At 42.8% G+C, this 18,311-nt stretch overlaps 1 protein-coding gene across 2 annotated transcripts in view; it reads right to left on the bottom strand.

Annotated features, from left to right (window-relative positions):
- Window positions 1–342: 342 nt before the first annotated feature.
- Window positions 343–18,311, bottom strand: part of STAP1 (signal transducing adaptor family member 1) — a 119,076-nt gene continuing 101,107 nt past the window's right edge. For both annotated transcript variants that reach the window (XM_073597802.1, XM_073597794.1), the window contains exons 10-11: window positions 10,035–10,086; window positions 343–1,510 (exon numbers count right to left, since the gene is read on the bottom strand). In XM_073597802.1, coding sequence (XP_073453903.1) covers window positions 10,070–10,086 — 17 coding nt within the window. In that variant the 3' untranslated portion in view covers window positions 343–1,510; window positions 10,035–10,069. The remainder of the gene's footprint in view (window positions 1,511–10,034; window positions 10,087–18,311) is intronic.

Genomic DNA, 18,311 nt, shown 5'->3' with positions numbered 1-18,311 from the left:
ACTACCTTATTGTGTCCACTATCCTGTGCTAAGCTTTGCTGATCATTTTTCTTTATAATAAAGGAATAATATAGGGTGACCTTTGACGCTGTTAAAAATATAGCATACGTTTTTAGAATATTGTTTTTTTTTTTTTGTTTGTTTTGTTTTTTTTAATAAATACACAATAGTAGCATGGCAAATACCACTGTTTCCTCCCAACTCATCAATCCAGAAATGATAATGGTAGACTGACAAAATTCAGCAGATTTCACACCAGCCCCTGGGTACAATGTCTACTAGGTGTGGTTATTAACCCTTTCATTTTCAGGGAACAGTGGACTGTAAAGTGTAGTCATACAATAATATCCATATATTTATTTGAAACTGTTACTATCAAACTGTACATAGCACAAACAAATTTACAGTTACTTTGTTGCAATGAAAATGATCTTGTTGACATTGATACATTAAGAGTAAAACAATCGCTAAAATTCATATCCTGCACAAAATGCTTCTACAGGATCCCTTCAATGCTGGTCACATATTTGAAGGCCTAGGCCAGTGATGGCGAACCTTGGCACCCCAGAAGTTTTGGAACTACATTTCCCATGATGCTCATGCACTTTGCAGTGTGGTGGAGCATCATGGGAAATGTAGCTCCAAAACATCTGGGGTGCCAAGGTTTGCCATCACTGGCCTAGGCACTTGGTTATGTAATCTCTGTTGAAGGGGACAGAGTTCAGATTTGTTGGTCTTCCTGTTCCATACAAACAGGTGGAGCAGAACTTCATCCAGAAAAGGTATGTATTTAAACCCTCGTGTCACCCTTTATCTACAAGACTATGTTAAGATTATGTTATCATTTCACTATAGGCCCACTTTATTGTTTAATTCCTGGATACCACACAAGCTGAAATGAAAAGCTTACATTTGCAACTAAAGTTCATGCTGCACTCAGTACTAATTGGCCTATTATGGTGCAACACACCTGGAAACCAATGGCTAAAAATGTATTGCTGGTGGTGCACTTTGCTTATTATGTTTAGGTACTAAAATCATTAAAAAATTAACTTTGTTCACATAAGTTTATGCAGATGTAGCACAAAAGTGTAAACCAAATACAGTATATCATGGTTTGAAATGAGGAAGTTAATTCTAGAATCTCTAATACAGTATCATGTCAACTGGTAGATAAAGCATTTTAAAAAAGATGGAAAAAATAACTATAGCATTGTATTCTAATGCCTACTAAAAAGTCTATATTACTCAAAAGATGTATGATAAACTGGAGCAGCTGTCGATTCTGGAAGTGTGAAGATTGGTTTGTACATAGGTGGCTGGAGCTCATTTATGTTATCGGCTTTCATGGCTTTTTGTTTTTTATTATTTATTTTTTTCCATTCGATTTTTCTCTATTTGTTCCATTAATCAAAAAAACTAATTCTCGAAGAGTATGTAACTACACAAAAGGGTATTCATTCCTTTCTGTATCAGTTGTCCAAAGGCTTTGCCCATAGTAATACATGATCTGTAAAACAAACATACACTGTTATCATTCCTGTTGAGGTTGCACAAGTCAAGAACTGACTGATATAATATAAGGGGGTAATAAATAATCTATGATGTTATATTACTGGGAAAGTACAGTTTAAAGTCTATAGTATTAACATCAAACCTGGTTCCTATTTTTTTCCCAAGCTAATAAGGTTTCGGTGTATTTAATAATATGTATGTTGCTTCAGACATCCAGTTACAGTGGCAAGAAAAAGTATGCAAACCCCTTGGAATTAAAAGAGTATTAAACCGAAAAGCAAACATTATATTGCAACTTACCAATTATTAGATGTGATGGCTGCATTCGTTTTCAAAAGAATTAGCTCTCTTGCATATGTACCAGTTACAAGGATGAGACAAACCATTTGACACTGAGAGGTGCTTACAATAATCCACTTTTTTTTACTTTATTTTTTTTTATGTAAAACCTTTATCCCAACAGGAAAACAGTTGCTGTAACTGCTTATAAGGAGTTAGCTGGAGTTTGGCTTCAATGTGTTAGCGTATTTAAATCTAACACTCCTCTCCCCCCAGACTGACAATGCTACTGTCCAAATGTCCAAACTGTAAAGCGCTACGTAAACTGTTGGCGCTATATAAATCCTGTATAATAATAATGTACCCCTGTGCTCCTTCATCCAGAGTGGAGGCACTCTAATACAGGAGGTATATTACTGATCAGATCACCAGGTGATAGCAGAGGGAAAAACACCTAAAAAAATAAAAATGAATGCAGCTAACACATATAATGATTGGTAAGCTGCAATATACTACATTTCTGGTTTTGGGTTTAATGCCACTTTAACTGGTTTTCTGCAGTAATTTGCCATAAAATGTGATCTGATCCTCCTCTAATTCCCAACAATAGACCAGCACAATGTGCTTAAAGCAGAACTTCACCCAAAAGGGGAAGTTCCACTTGTATGCATTCTCCCCTCCACTGCCACTTTTTGAGGAGGAGGGCGGAGTGGGTACCTGGTTTTGACAGGTTCTCGTCCCCACTTCCGGGTCAGATCTACAAAGATGTCCAGCCCCCTCCTCCTTCCCCTGCAGCCTTCTGGGACACACACAGGTGACCCAGAAGACTGCAGGACCATTCACAAAGCCCAGCGCGGATCGTACATGCATAGTAGGAAACTGTAAAGCCGGAAGGCTTCACTGCCGGTTTCCCTTACCCAAGATGTTGGCACCTTCACACAAAGCCGATTGAAGAATCGACTCTGGTGCAGATATCACTGGATCCCTGGACAGGTAGGTGTGCTTATATTAAAAGTCAGCAGCTACAGTATTTGTTTTAGGGGGGAGACTGGAGCTCCTGCACTGTCCCTCCCTGGCATTCAGTGCCCCACATGCATCCGGGACCGGTATTGCAACACAGAGAACCTATGAACCTAGTTGGTAGTACTAGGAGAGAGTGAGAAGTAGATCCACAAAGAGTTAACGCTGTTCTACATACTGTCCCTGGACGTGAGGTGGCAGATTATGGCTAAGCTGGTGGAGCGGGACACGGGCACTGCGGTGTCCCCTCAAAATGCTGCACACGGGAAAAGTGCTTCACAGTAAAGTGCTCAGTGAATTAAGAGTTTCTGCGCAATGGTGGAACAGCTCGCATCTAAGTTCGGGGTGCTGCTTTAATGCTGATTTTCACATAACCGTGGCCGTCCCCTATCTCCCAGGCATTAGCAAGCGCATCCGCGAAGGGTTTCTGCTTAGGGCAAGTAGGCCCCTACCACACACGATCTCCACCAATCGCGAGTGCAAAGCTTAGGAACAAATAATAAATGGACATTTTTTTCTGCACAAAGATGAACATTTATTATTTATGTATGTGTTACACGGTTGGCAAGAGATTACCTAATGATGGCCATAAACTACTTTAAACAAACTGATAAAAACCCGACACAGGTTCTAACCCTTCCATGTAAGTTTTGGCTTTAGATGCACTTTAATTAAAGTGGTAGTAAACCCGCTGACTTTTTTTTTTTTTCCCTACACCTGTAAGGGAAAAGGCATAATGAGCTAGTATGCACCGCATACTAGCTCATTATGAGATACTTACCTTAGAATGAGGCGCCAGCATCTCACCCGGTCCACGCTGAGGGAGCTGACCTTTCCCCTCGACGTGTCTTCCAGGTATCGTGGCTCCGGCGCTGTGAGTGGCGCGCGGGAGACTTCTTTCCGGCAAGGTCCGGCGTCTGCCGGGCTTTCAGCAAAGGATCCCCTGTGCGCATGCGCCGCTGCAGTCAGCGGCTCATTGCGAGGGGAATATTTCCTAAACCGTACAGGTTTAGGAGATATTTTTTTTTACCTACAGGTAAGCCTTATTAAATAAGTATACAACTGCTTTAACTGAGATAACATCCATTGAAAAGTCCTTCCATTGTTTTATAGGAATTAAACTAGCATTAGTAAAAATAGCCGTTTCAAACTGTAAATCCATTTTGTTTCATGATACAGCTCTGATTGATAAAGTCTGCTTTGAATGCCAAGACAAACTGCAAACTCTACAGAGTCTGTGTGTTCACCACTCCTTCACCTATTGTTTTACCTTACAAAACAACTTTACCTCTCCTGAAATCTCGGTGTCACCTTCAATAACTATTTATAGTCCGTAGCTAGAACAGTTTTCTCTTTCAAACCTGCTGTTAAATTGTAACAGTAGGAAATATATGGCATGACCTTCTATTGTAAATGCTGCTTGCCTCTGACTTCAAATTGTTACTAAAGTCAATTTTTTTTTTTTTTTTTTTTAAATAACAAACATGTTATACTCCCCTCCTCTTCTCGGGTCCTCCTCTTCTTAGTGTGTCCCCATAGCAAGCTGTTTGCTATTGGGGAACACGTTGTCCACTCGCTCCCGAGCCTGACTAAGCCCGCCCCCACTTCCTCCTCACTGTTGTGGGTTTAGTAACACTTTAAAAAGGAGTTGTAAAGTCTCAAAGTTTTTCACCGTAATGCATTCTATGCATTATGGTGAAAAACTTTCTGTGCTGCAGCTCCCCCCAGAGCCTCCCTTTTTCTTACCTTAACCTGATCGTTTCAGCGCTGAACATGAGTCCAGCGGCTCCAGCCGCTGTCTCCATCCTCATTGGATAGATCGAAAGCAGCGGGAGCCATTGGCTTGTGAGCGCGCCTGCACGGGTGCCCCCAGGGAATGCGGGTCTCCGTGGGGGCACCCAATAAAGAGGAGGAGCTAGGAGCGGCAACAGGACACCCCAGAAGAGGAGGATCGGGGCTGCTCTGTGCAAAACCCTTGCACAGAGCAGGTAAGTATAACGTGTTTGTAAAGGTTCGTTTTTTTTTTTTTTTTTAATAACAATCACTTTAAGGCTTCATTCACCCAGCTATAAAAAAAAAAAAACGCATAAACAAGTATTTTTTGATTACAGATCTGCATGTAGCTGCATTGTTTTCAATAGAGCCATTCACACAGGTCCGTACACATGAGCTGCTTTTAGATCCGTAACACAGAATCCAAAAATCTGCGTCTAAGAACATGCGCTTTACACATGTATATGCGTTTTGTACGCGTGTAAATTAAGTATAAACAAAGGGGAAGAATAAATTATCATTATGTACACTTATGTGTCTTTACACATTTATACACATCTGTACGCAAGTATTTTGCTGATTGTTACGCAGGAGCTTTTCTCGTAGAAAACACGTGTATAATAACATCAGTAAAATTTGACGGCCCTGTGAATAAAGGCTAAGGGTACTTGCACACTGTACTGATATATGAACATCAGACATTTCTAGCAGAAAAAAATGTGAGGATGGGCACTCGTGCGTATTTGTGAGTACACTTGTACACAAGCATAAAAATTCCTCTAGCTTTATCTTAATGAAAGAAGTGTGGTGTATGTGTGTATTTGTGCATATCATGCACTGTATTTATTTTTTAACGATGTATATGTGGCATATGTTTACAGGCCAGTGTGTACAGGCACATTGGAAATCGCTACATCAGTAAAGAAAATGCCTGTATGTCTATAAACGCAGGGTTTTTAGGCAGCAGCGTGCTGAGGCCTAAAGCAGTATTAAACTCTCAGTGTATTTAGCTTAACATATTGAGCACAATAAAAAAAAAAAAACATTCCCAAGTAAACTATTTGTTAAAATGTTGACCCCATTAAAGAAGAAGAGAATGTGCGCTGCATTTCGAGATTCCATAATTTACCGCGTCACGAATGTTAATTCTCCATTACGACCACTAGTTTACAAGACCGACCGCTTCTGGCTCGTCCTTGCTTCTGATCATGCGTGTTTGTACTTTGGACTTTTGTCCTACGGACTTGTGTACACGCGCTCGGAAAATCCGACAACAGACATATGTTTGGAAAATTTTAAAGCCTGCTATCCAACATTTGTCTGTGGAAAATCCAACAACAATTGTCAGATGGAGCATACACATGGTCGGATTTTCTGCCAATAGTCTGTCATCACACAATTCCCATCGGAAAATCCAATCGTGTGTACGAGGCATTAGAGCATATGCCTGTAAACTCCTGAAAAAACCATAGTGAGCATAGACACATTGGCCAACATAGAGGGGAGTTTGCAGGCAGAAAAAATGAGAGCTCAAAAGCCCGTAGGAGCAGCTTCTTTGAGATGCAGTGTGCGTGAGCCCAACAGTTTCAGGTCAATGACTCAAAATATACAGTAGTAGGCAATGGGTCAGCATGGCAACCAAGGAATTAGCAGTCTTTCAAGGAGAGCTCAACAATGACCTTTTCGTATAGGCAGTGAGGACAGTGGCGTCTCCAGCTTTCATATTTAGGGGGGGCACATGGGGGGGACAGGGACAAAAGTAAGGGGGCCAACTATAAAATGCAAATATATATAAGATCTACCCTGGGGCGCTTTACTGCTGTTGTGGGGCCCTTTATTACGATCCCGCAACTAGACCCTTTCACATGCAGTGAGCTCCCTTCCCACTGTATTGGGGCCCCCCGGGTGGCAGAAAACAAGAGGTATGTCACCAGCACACCAGGAAAATATAAGGATCCAAAGCAGTGGGAGAACTGCCAGGTTGCAAAGGTTGTCTTGCGACCGGGCCTTGGGGTTCTGCCACTGTGGGGTTCCCCAGCCTCCTCTTGCTGTCCTGCCCCTGCTATTGACAGTGCTGGTCTGTCTGTCTGTCTCTTTGGCAGCGGTGGCAGTCTATTAGGACCTAGCAGGGACAGGACAGCAACAATGATAGTTCTGCCGCTGGTCCACAGTGGGAGGATTCCCCCATCCACCTGGAAAGTGTAGATGGGGGGATAGGAACATTCTTTTTTTTTCCATTCAACCTAATAGTTGAATCAAAAAAGTGATCAATGTATGGTCTGCCTAAGAGCTAAGATCAGCCATAGACAGTTAAAATCTTGGCCGTTTCAGCAAGAACTGGCTGAGTTTTAAACCATTAATGGACAGGTTGAATCTACCAAGTTGATCGATCAAATTGGGTACAACCAGCCTGCCAGATTCTCTTATGCTTATCGCTAGCGGTTGCTATATCTGCTAGTGATAATCGCTATTTATTGGGAGAATACAATTGCTCAGCGGGAGGGATTCCCCTGTCAGCACTGACTGTGTTGATCATGCAAGTTTCTTTCCTGCAATCTGTGGTTGCAGGAAAGAAATTTGTACCGTCTATGGTCTGCCAAACTGGAACTGAAAGTTAGTAAATGTCTTGAAAGAACAGGAGAGGGGGAGGAGGAGACCGATGGGGGAGAGAAGGCGGGCAGATAGGGACAGTTCAGTGTTCACGGTGTAATGCAGTGTGCACTCACCCACAGGTCCAGGCTGGAAGATCAGGCATCTTTGGTACACAAAGGAATCTGCAGCTGCTGGTTTTCATATTTCCCGCCCACACATTCCCTCTCTTCAGATACAGCTGAACGTCGGGGATAGTGTGGGCGGGGCAGGAAGACAGAGGAGGAGAGCTGTATTCCTCTCTGATCTCCCGTCAGTGAGGGGGGGTGAGTGTGTTTGCTGGGCTGTGTAATGCCCTGTACACACGATCAGACATTCCGACAACAAAATCCTAGGATTTTTTCCGACGGATGTTGGCTCGAACTTGTCTTGCATACACACGGTCGCACAAAGTTGTCGGAAAATCCGATCGCTCTGAACGGGGTGACGTAAAACACGTACGTCGGGACTATAAACGGGGCAGTAGCCAATGGCTTTCGTCTCTTAATTTATTCTGAGCATGCGTGGCACTTGCGTCGGATTTGTGTACACACGATCGGAATTTAAATGATCGGATTTTGTTGTCGGAAAACTTTATATCCTGCTCTCAAACTTTGTGTGTCGGAAATTCCGATGGAAAAAGTCCGATGGAGCCCACACACGATGGGAATTTCCGACAACACAATCCGTCGGAAAATCTGACCTTGTGTACAGGGCATAAGAGTGTCACAGACACTCTTTAAGAGCTGCAGCCACCAGTGTGAGAATTTACAGGCTGATTTTCCTGTCCTACGGATGGGAGAAATCAGTCTGTTTTTTCACTGTCACTTAGATAATGGGAGGCTTTTTGGGGGGGGTCAGGGCCCCCTCTGGCCCCCCCTTAGTGATGCCATTGAGTGAGGAGGCGTTCTGTCACCTCCCCACCACCTGTTTTACCTCTAAAAACCTGCACCACCACACCACAATGAGGTTGTAGGCCAGTTATGGCATGGTTCCATTCAGTTGGATGGGTTGCATTCAACAGGTGGTACTGCCCCCCAAAGGGAGAACCATTTTGCACTGTGGTCACAGCATGTGCACACCCCATGCGCTGCATTTGAAGCTTAAGTGGAAGTGGTTGGGGGGTCGTAAAAATGCAGCTCATGTTTTTACCGCCCCCAACTGCAAGTGTGAACTGCAGGCAAGCAGCTACATACACTGATGAAATGTATACTGTAAGGCCTAGTTTAGACTTGTGTTCGAAGTGGGGCAGTAAAAATAAGCAATTAATCTACGGTTTTACTGCCCTCCGACTGCCCCCGTAAGCTGTAGAGGCAGCTGGATGGGGTTATATACATTCCGTGGCTGCAAAGCAAAGTATACCCTTTCAGCTGGCAACCCCTACTCATTCAGCTGGCCACCAGCAAACATAACCCATTCATATTAGGAAGCCAATAGTGCTTTCATGGAAAAAGTCTGCCCCTCCGACTATTTCAGCATGGAAGGCTCTTGTTAACAAAGCTCCCCCCTTATACAAGGCTACTTACACTAGCAGAGGTATAACACATAAGTGTGATAAAGTGTGGGGTAGTTTGATGAACAGTACATCCACGGTGTCTGATTAAGTGGCTATTTTTTAAATGAATAAGTGATGTAAACTCTAACGTGTGGATTCTGATCTGGGGATGTGGAATATCTGTCTGCTCTTACCCTTGGAGTGAAAGTGGGCTCATGCATTAATATAAATGACAATGTTGTTGGTATATTGAAGGAAGGGGGTGTATATTGGATGGGTGAAGGAAATATTTACTCTCTTACTATGATTTATGTATTGTACATGAGGGTCTTTGATCTTGTTCTTATATCCATGGGTATTGGTCATGGGGTTATACAATGAGCCAAATGCTGAAGAAGTGTATTTGAGTTCTTGTGTGTGGCCCGTTTGGGCTATTTTTTCAGTTGTAATTTTAATTGTAATTGTTATTGCAAAACTTGAAAAAAAAACACAACATGACCCATTCAAGTAAGTGAGGCCCTGCCACAACAAGACCTGGTTGCGGTGTGGTGGTGCAAGTTTTTGAGGGTAAAAACTGGCAGTGAGGAAACAGCTGCCTGTCAACTTCTGCCACATCTGTAAACAAGCTGTAAGGTATTTTAATTGCTTTCTATTTCCGTCCATCTAGTTGTGACATTTACACAGCTCTGACACATAGCACATCCCTCACTGGCAGGAGAGGGGACCTGATTCTTCTCTGCTACAGCTTCACGTTCACTTACAAGTCCCCAACCCTACCCTGTGACTGGACATTGAAAGGAGAAGCAGCACACTGATTAACTCATCTCTCTGTTACTTTACTCTCTGCTCCTAAAAGCGTGTTCCTGGAACTGCAGCACACCCAATTGCCTACTGTTGCTGATTCTCCCTCCTCTCTCTAAGCTCTGCTGTAGAGATTATACAGTAGACTTCAAGAGGCTGATACTTGCTCATATTTAAGGTACACTGCTTACAAAAATACATATGAAAATGTATTAATTATCAAAGAGCTGCATTCCTTGGTGCCCTTTTATATTTGCCCGGGGTTCAGCTATAAATGCTTTCCATGGTTCCAAGATTCTGAATCCAGCCCCAACATGTATAAGCCTTAATTATTACATGTACCCTTTTCCATGTCCTAATCTAGAAAGTATGGGTGCAAATAATGTTCCTGCAGATGTATGCACAACATTTATTACTGCACATATGAGTAGCATTTTTTTTTTTTCGTGCGATAGTAAAACGGCAAGAATTGTCTGAAATGCTCCAATATAAAAGGTTATTGTTTTACATGAACATAACTTACCAGAATTCCCCAACTATATGTGTATCACGTGAATCCTAGTTTCCTGGAAATACTGATAAAGAAAATGGTTTAATTAATTACTGTAGGTCACAAAGAGATATACTTTACATTGACTGATGTATGGAAGGTTTTCTAAGTACTCAAAACTGCATATAAACAGAGGATTAACACCATAATAGCAAATTTCTGTAAAGTATTTGAAAAGTAATGAGCTGAACATACCTGGGTTCGGAGAACATGCTTAAGGTTCGGGTACTGAAGCTAAACCCCATTGAAGTCAATGGGAACCAAATGTTAAAAAACAGTAATGCAGAAATTTCTAGGCTAATAGTCAGGACTCAGGAGATTGTAAAAAAAAAATGGTACGGGGGCTGAGCACCGCCCTGGGGAACATGTACCAAAGAAAGAAAAAAAGTTAAAAATCAGTTTGGCGAGGAGCATCAGTTTTAGTAATGCTTTAACTAGATAAAAATAAAGCTTGTAGGCATGGTAAAGGGAACCTATGCTGATACATTTGCTGCACTGCTGACTTCCCTTTTGACTCCACAAGGTTCCATAAAACTGTCCCTGAGCAAGTATACAGATAAGGAGTTCTGTGTTATCTCTGACTTCCCAGGCAAAACTTATTTTGAGTCACTGAGGTTGATTTACTAAAGGCATAGAAAGTTTGCAAGGGATTTATTCCCAGAACTTCGGGCTGGTGCACACCAGATGCTGTCCAGTGCATTTTAAATCTGCATCAAAAATGCATGCAGTGTTTTCAATGCATTCCAATGACCCTAGTTCACACCAGTGCAGTGTGTTCTGGTACAGTCAACAAAAGTAGAACATTTTTTTCTGTATGGAATGCATCTGGAATATGGCAAAACACATAAAAAACCAGGGTGGATAATAATCGATTATTTTAACCCCTTCCCATGAGGGGAAGGTGCCATTAAACCATATGGTGGGTCATGTGAAGTGAGCACATATAGAGACCGGTGGAGGACACAGTGGGGTGCTTGATCACTTATTTTGGATTTGTTACTTATAAAGATATAGACATGTTCACTGAGAAGAGTTTTTCTTGTGGATTTAATGGCTTGAATCTACTAGCAACAGTCACTATATATACAGTCAGTGTCTCACAAAAGTGAGTACACCCCTCACATTTTTGTAAATTTTTTATTATATCTTTTTATGTGACAACACTGAAGAAATGACACTTTGCTACAATGTAAAGTAGTGAGTGTACAGCTTGTGTAACAGTGTAAATTTGCTGTCCGTTCAAAATAACTCAACACACAGCCATTAATGTCTAAACCGCTGGCAACAAAAGTGAGTACACCCCTAAGTGAAAATGTCCAATTTGGGCCCAATTAGCCATTTTCCCTCCCCGATGTCACATGACTCGTTAGTGTTACAAGGTCTCAGGTGTGAATGGGGAGCAGGTGTGTTAAATTTGGTGTTATCACTCTAATGTCCCGTACACACGGTCGGACATTGATTGGACATTCCGACAACAAAATCCTAGGATTTTTTCCGACGGATGTTGGCTCAAACTTGTCTTGCATACAGACGGTCACACAAAGTTGTCAGAAAATCCGATCGTTCTGAACGCGGTGATGTAAAACACGTATGTCGGGACTCTAAACGGGGCAGTAGCCAATAGCTTTCATCTCTTTATTTATTCTGCGCATGCGTGGCACTTTGTCCGTCGGATTTGTGTACACACGATCGGAAATTCCGACAACAAAATTTTGTTGTTGGAAAATTTTATAGCCTGCTCTCAAACTTTGTGTGTCGGAAAATCCGATGGAAAATGTGTGATGGAGCCTACACACGCTCGGAATTTCCGACAACAAGGTCCTATCACACATTTTCCGATGGAAAATCCAACCGTGTGTACGGGGCATAAGGCCGCGTACACACGATCGGACATTCCGACAACAAAATCCTGGATTTTTTTTCCGATGGATGTTGGCTCAAACTTGCATACACATGGTCACACAAATGTTGCCGGAAATTCCAGACGTCAAGAATGCGGTGACGTACAAGACATACGACAAGCTGAGAAAAATGAAGTTCAATAGCCAGTGCGGCTCTTCTGCTTGATTCCGAGCATGCGTGGAATTTTGTGCGTCGGTATTGTCTACACACCCTCGGAATTTACGACAATGGATTTTGTTGTCGGAAAATTTGAGATCCAGCTCTCAAATTTTTGTTGTTGGAAATTCAGACAGAAAATGTCCGATGGAGCCTACACACGGTCGGAATTTCCTACAACATGCTCACATCCAACATTTGTTGTCGGAAATTCCGACCGTGTGTACGCAGCATTACTCTCATACTGGTCACTGGATGTTCAACATGGCACCTCAAAGAACTCTCTATGGATCTATAAAAAAAGAATTGTTGCTCTACATAAAGATGGCTTAGGCTATAAGAAGATTGCCAAGACCCTGAAACGGAGCTGCAGCATGGTGGCCAAGACCATACAGCGGTTTAACAGGACAGGTTCCACTCAGAACAGGCCTGCCATGGTCAAACAAAGAAGATGAGTGCACGTGCTCAGTGTCATATCCAGAGCTTGTCTTTTGGAAATCGACGTATGAGTGCTGCCAGCATTGCTGCAGAGGTTGAAGGGGTGGAGGGTCAGCCTGTCAGTGCTCAGACTATACACCATGAGCAGCCAGGACCAGCCTCAGCCCTCTCAGGTATACCTATGGCCCGCACATTATTGCGCCTCATACTGTTCTCCAAATCATCCAGACGTGCAGCATGTTGAGCAGTCATCACATTCTGTTTTACATCTCACAATAAAGGCTCCATATCATCCTCCACATGACCCGTCCCTCTAGAGCTGATGTTCTCTCTCTGTTTTTGAAGGTTATGCCTGATGAAAAAAACATCTGTTTTCACCCATTTTATCTCGTCTGTCAGGACAGTAATGTAGGTGGTGCATTGATGTCTCTTAGAGTGGGCTCCGGGCTCTCCCTGGGGGATGGGGATGATGCAGTATGGGGGAGATTTTGTGCACTTACTGTGTCCCACTCTGTCTTCAGCCCGGCCAGCTCCTGCACTGGTATTGTGTCATCTGCCTTGGATCGTTCTTCTGAACTGTCTTCCCTATATGAGAAGGCAGCATGCAGTAACTTCGGTGTAGATTTTGAAAGAAACTTCTGCGCCACCTCCTTATACTTGTCTTTTGACGAGCGCTGTGTCTGGGCGCCATCTTGGATTGCCAGGTCAGGGAAGGAACGGGCTTCTGTTAGATTTTTATCCATCTTATTTTGCAGTATATACTGCCCAGAAGACGCCGCTATGCTTTGCGAAGCTGCCAGTGTGCGTGCAGTGCAGGTCAGGTACTTTAACAGGTCACCCCAAGGATTATGAACAGGATCTTTGGCAGAGAGAGCAGTGCACACGTCTGGTCACATCCGCCGCTCAGCCTCGCCCCCGAGTCCACCATTTCTGGTAAGCGTGCCAATCTTATCACTTGTAGATTGCGCTTTAACCACTTAAGCCCCGGACCATTTGGCTGGCAAAAGACCAGAGCACTTTTTGCGATTCGGCACTGCGTCGCTTTAACTGACAATTGCGCAGTTGTGCGACGTGGCTCCCAAACAAAGTTGACGTCCTTTTTTTCCCACAAATAAAGCTTTCTTTTGGGGGTATTTGATCACCTCTGCGGTTTTTATTTTTTGCGCTATAAACAAAAAAATAGCGACAATTTCGAAAAAAAACGCATTCTTTTTTACTTTTTGCTATAATAAATATCCCCAAAAAATATATAAAAAATACGATACGTATTCTTCTACATATTTTTGGTTAAAAAAAAATCGCAATAAGTGTTTATTGATTTATAGGTTTGCGCAAAAGTTATAGCATCTACAAAATAGGGGATAGTTTTATGGCATTTTTATAATTTTTTTTTTTTTTTTTTACTAGTAATGGCGGCGATCAGCGATTTTTATTGTGACATTATGGCAGACAGATCGGACACTTTTGGCGCTATTTTGGGACCATTCACATTTATACAGCGATCAGTGCGATTAAAAATGCATTGATTACTGTGTAAATGTGACTGTGGCAGTGAAGGGATTAACCACTAAGGGGCAGTAAAGGGGTTAAGTGTGTCCTAGGGAGTGATTCTAACTGTGGGGGGGGCTATGTGTGACACGACACTGATCACCGCTCCCGATTACAGGTTGCTGTGATCAGTGTCCTGTCACTAGGCAGAACGGGAAAATGCTGATTTACATCAGCATTTCCCCGTTCTTCCTCTCCGTGAGACGATCGCGGGTATCCCCGCGGACATCGAGTCCGCGGGACCCACGATCACACTCACGGAGCAAACCGCCTCTTAAAGGGCAACATACAGGTACGTTAGTATGCCTGTACGTGCCCTTCTGACGACTTATATTGGCGTGAGCCGGTCGGCAAGCGGTTAAAGATCAAGTTTTCATTCACCTTGAACAGCACGGGAGATTTCTATGTTATAGGATTCATTTTCTATGATGGACTACCTATGATGTTCATTCATGAACATTGATTAACTTCAAACATTGCCTAATTTTATTTTTCACTTATATTACACTTATGATCCTTTTTTTATTATTATACATTTTCACATTCGTGATTGTTCATCCACCATATATTCATTTATACCTTGGACCACCTAGGTTTATATGTTTTTTTATGGATTTTCAGCATTTTGAGCACCACATTATTGTTGTTCATGGTTTTTTGCACTATATTGCCCCGTACACAGGGTCGGATTTTCCGACGGAAAATGTTCGATGGGAGCCTTTTGTCGGAAATTCCGACCGTGTGTAGGCTCCATCAGACAGTTTCCATCGGAATTTCCGTTGCACAAAATTTGTGATCTGGTTCTCAAATTTTCCAACAACAAAATCCGTTACGAGACGGAAGTGCTCGGTCTGGTAAAACTACCGCTCGTAATGGAGATAGCACAGTCGTCACGCTGCAATTTTTAAAATAGTTTAATGCAGCGCGTTCTCTTCTTCTTTAGAATGCTAGAGCAATGAAGTTGTTTTGCTGCTCATATTCACACAGAGTTCTCACAGAACTTCTTTCTTTATTATTTCTCATGATCTCATGAATAATAATTTTATTTTTCGTCACATCTCCATTATTAATTTTTTTTCACCTCAAGGAGGTTGGTTGGAGGCTGAAAAGCGCGAATCGTCTGTCACCAAACTTCTATTAACACGAGATTAGCGGAAGGAGCCCAAAGGGTGGCGCACTTGGTATTGAACTTCCTCTTTCTAGTGCCGTCGTACATGTTGTACGTAACCACGTTCTTGACGTTTGGAATTTCCGACCAACTTTGTGTGACTGTGTGTATGCAAGACAAGTTTGAGCCAACATCCGTTGGAAAAAAAAACATGGATTTTGTTGTCGGAAAGTCCGATCGTCTGTACGAGGCATAAATCTAGTGGAGTGTTGGCAGCTTATCAGTCTCTAAAGCGTAGTCTTTCTACTTTTTTATTTCTATGTACACTACAAACTGTATGATTGAATCGGTTCTGATATCGCTTTTTTACTAACCTGACAGCTTATTATTTTAAATAGGATTTTGTTTGCAAATATTAAAGATTCTAACTACGAGCAAGAATGAGTCCTTAAGTGGTTAAATGTAAGGACTGGAAGGATTTGCCCCTTAATGACCTGGCCATTTTTTGCGATACGGCACTGCATCGATTTAACTGACAATTGCGCTGTCGTGCAATGCTATACCCAAACAAAAATAATGTCCCTTTTTTTCCCACAAATAGAGCTTTCTTTTGGTGGTATTTGATCACCTCCTGAGTTTTTTTTTTTTCCCGCTATAAACAAAAAAAGACTGACCATTATGAAAAAAAAACAATTTTTTTTTTACTTTTTGCTATAATAAATATCCCCCCCAAAAAATATGTAAAAAATATATATTTATATATTTAGACTGATATGTATTCTTCTACATATTTTTGGTAAAAATAAAAAACGCAATAAGCGTACATTGATTGGTTTGCACAAAAGTTATAGCGTCTACAAAATAGGGGATTGATTTATAGCATTTTTAATATAAATTGTTTTTTTTTTAGTAATTGGGGTGATCAGCAATTTTTAGCAGGACTGTGACATTGCGGCGGACAGATCGGACACTTTTGACACTTTTTTTTTTTTTTGGACCAGTGACATTTATACAGCGATCAGTGCTAAAAATAGATTACTGTATAAATGTCGCTCGCAGGGAAGACGTTAACACTAAGGGCGAGCAAAGGGTTAAGTGTTCCCTAGGGAGGTGTTTATAACTGTGGGGGGAGTGTAGTGACTGGAGGAGGAGACAGATTGCTGTTCCTAATCACTAGGAACAGCAGATCTGTCTCTCCTCCCCTGACAGAATGGGGATCTGTCGGTTTTCATTGACAGATCCCCGTTCCGTCTCAGGAGCAATCGCAGGTGGCTGGCGAACATCGCAGCCGCACGAGCATCGGCTCCGGCGTCTCAGCCGCACGCTCCCTACAGGTCTTACAGCAGCCGATGTATAATGACGGCGATTTGCCCAGGAGAGCTAACCTGCCACAGTACAACTGTGACGGCTGGTCTTTAAGTGGTTAAAGTGCACCTGTCACTTCAGAACCAACATGGCAGCGCCTGTTAGCGGGCATCCGCTTACCTGCTGCCGCCACGTCCCTCACCTTGTTGTGTCACTGCCGCATCACCAGCCGTCCCGATCAAATGAGTGGGACTTTCAGTGAGTCAACAGCGGGTCACAGGAGGAGCCGCTGCGTGACAGTTGCTACATTTCTATGTTGTACTCGTTTACTTGGCCTAAAAAGTCCCATCAGGGGGGTTTCCCTTTGCTCTTTAGTTTGTTGTGGGATGTTGGCCTACCTCTTCTCCTGACCTGATTCCTTCCCTCCCTCTAATACACTCAGAATGAAAGAGCAACAGGGATACCTTTGGACAGCAGCATCGTCGGTCTGGGGTGAGGTTAAAGTGATTGTAAATGCAATTTGTTTTTAATAACAAACAGGTTTATACTTACCTGCTCTGTGCAATAGAATTGATCTTCTTGGGTCCCTCACCAGACCTCCTGGCTCCTCCTTTTAAGTGTGCCACCATTGGAAGCAACTGTCTATCTTGTGGAACACCTGCAGGCTGGATCCCGAGCTGTGCTTCCTCTGTCCATAGACAGACAGTGCGGCATGGTACCACTCCCTGTCACAGGATTTGACTGGCAGCAGCAGGAGCCAATAGCCCCCAATGTCTCAGCAAAGTCTGTGAGACCGGGAAGTGAGGGGAAAGAGCCTCTGCAAATGGGCATAGCGCTGGCTTGAGTGAGAACTCAGGCAGGTATTGTAAGTATTACCAATTCTAAAGCCAATTCGTTCTGATTTACATGATATGGTCCCAGGGCTGGCTTCAGTGTAGAGGAGATATACAATACAGTATATTAGGTTCATTTACCACAAACCAGTCTGATGTTTGCTTTTTGTGGCTGAACCTTAGTTGTGTGCAGGGTATCAATATGTCAGCAATCAGCAGCAGAGATGGCCAGATCTGCGTAGCTACACTGGGACCAGACGGTATGCTTTATTTACAGTAAAACAAAATCCTTCCAAACAGCATCACACAGCGAACATGAGAATATAAGTGAACCAAAAAACCCAGTGACAGAATACCTGACTATTAACTAGCAAGCAGAAGCCTAACAACTATCTATATTAGAAAAAACAACAAAGAGAATGAGTATCTCTCAAGAGGACAGAAGACCCTCAGGCACTGTCTGAAAAACCAAGCCAATATTTTATTAAATTAAACAATGGTTCAGCTGATGACCGGCATCTCCTGCACCTGACCACCTTACCCTGCACGGCAAGCGCAGCACTTGGCGGATACAGCAGTCAAAGCAGCAAACCGGCCTCACACGGTCTTAGACTCCAAGCCACATGCTGGGGATAAGCACGGCAAGATACGGATGTCGGTCACTGTTTGGGTGGTGAGATGAATATCCCCTCTGTATGACCATATGTTTTTCATATTGTTCTTTAGCCAGCCTCCCCCTTTTTCTGCTTGCTGCTGCCACTCTGCTCTTCTCTATATATATATATGATCTGCTAGATGCTGCGGGCTTAATGTTGCTGTGCTTGACGCTGCCATACTAATATGCTTACCTGCTTAACCAGATGAACTGTCAGCCACTGCCGGTCACTTTTGCTGTGTCCCCCCGGAATCTATCCCGGCCAGCTCCTGTTGATCCGGACTAACCTCATCTATTGCTTGAAC

Source organism: Aquarana catesbeiana, linkage group LG01 (genome assembly GCF_042186555.1).
Source record: "Aquarana catesbeiana isolate 2022-GZ linkage group LG01, ASM4218655v1, whole genome shotgun sequence".
NCBI lineage: Eukaryota > Metazoa > Chordata > Amphibia > Anura > Ranidae > Aquarana > Aquarana catesbeiana.
This window is presented reverse-complemented; position numbering and strand designations above follow the sequence as displayed.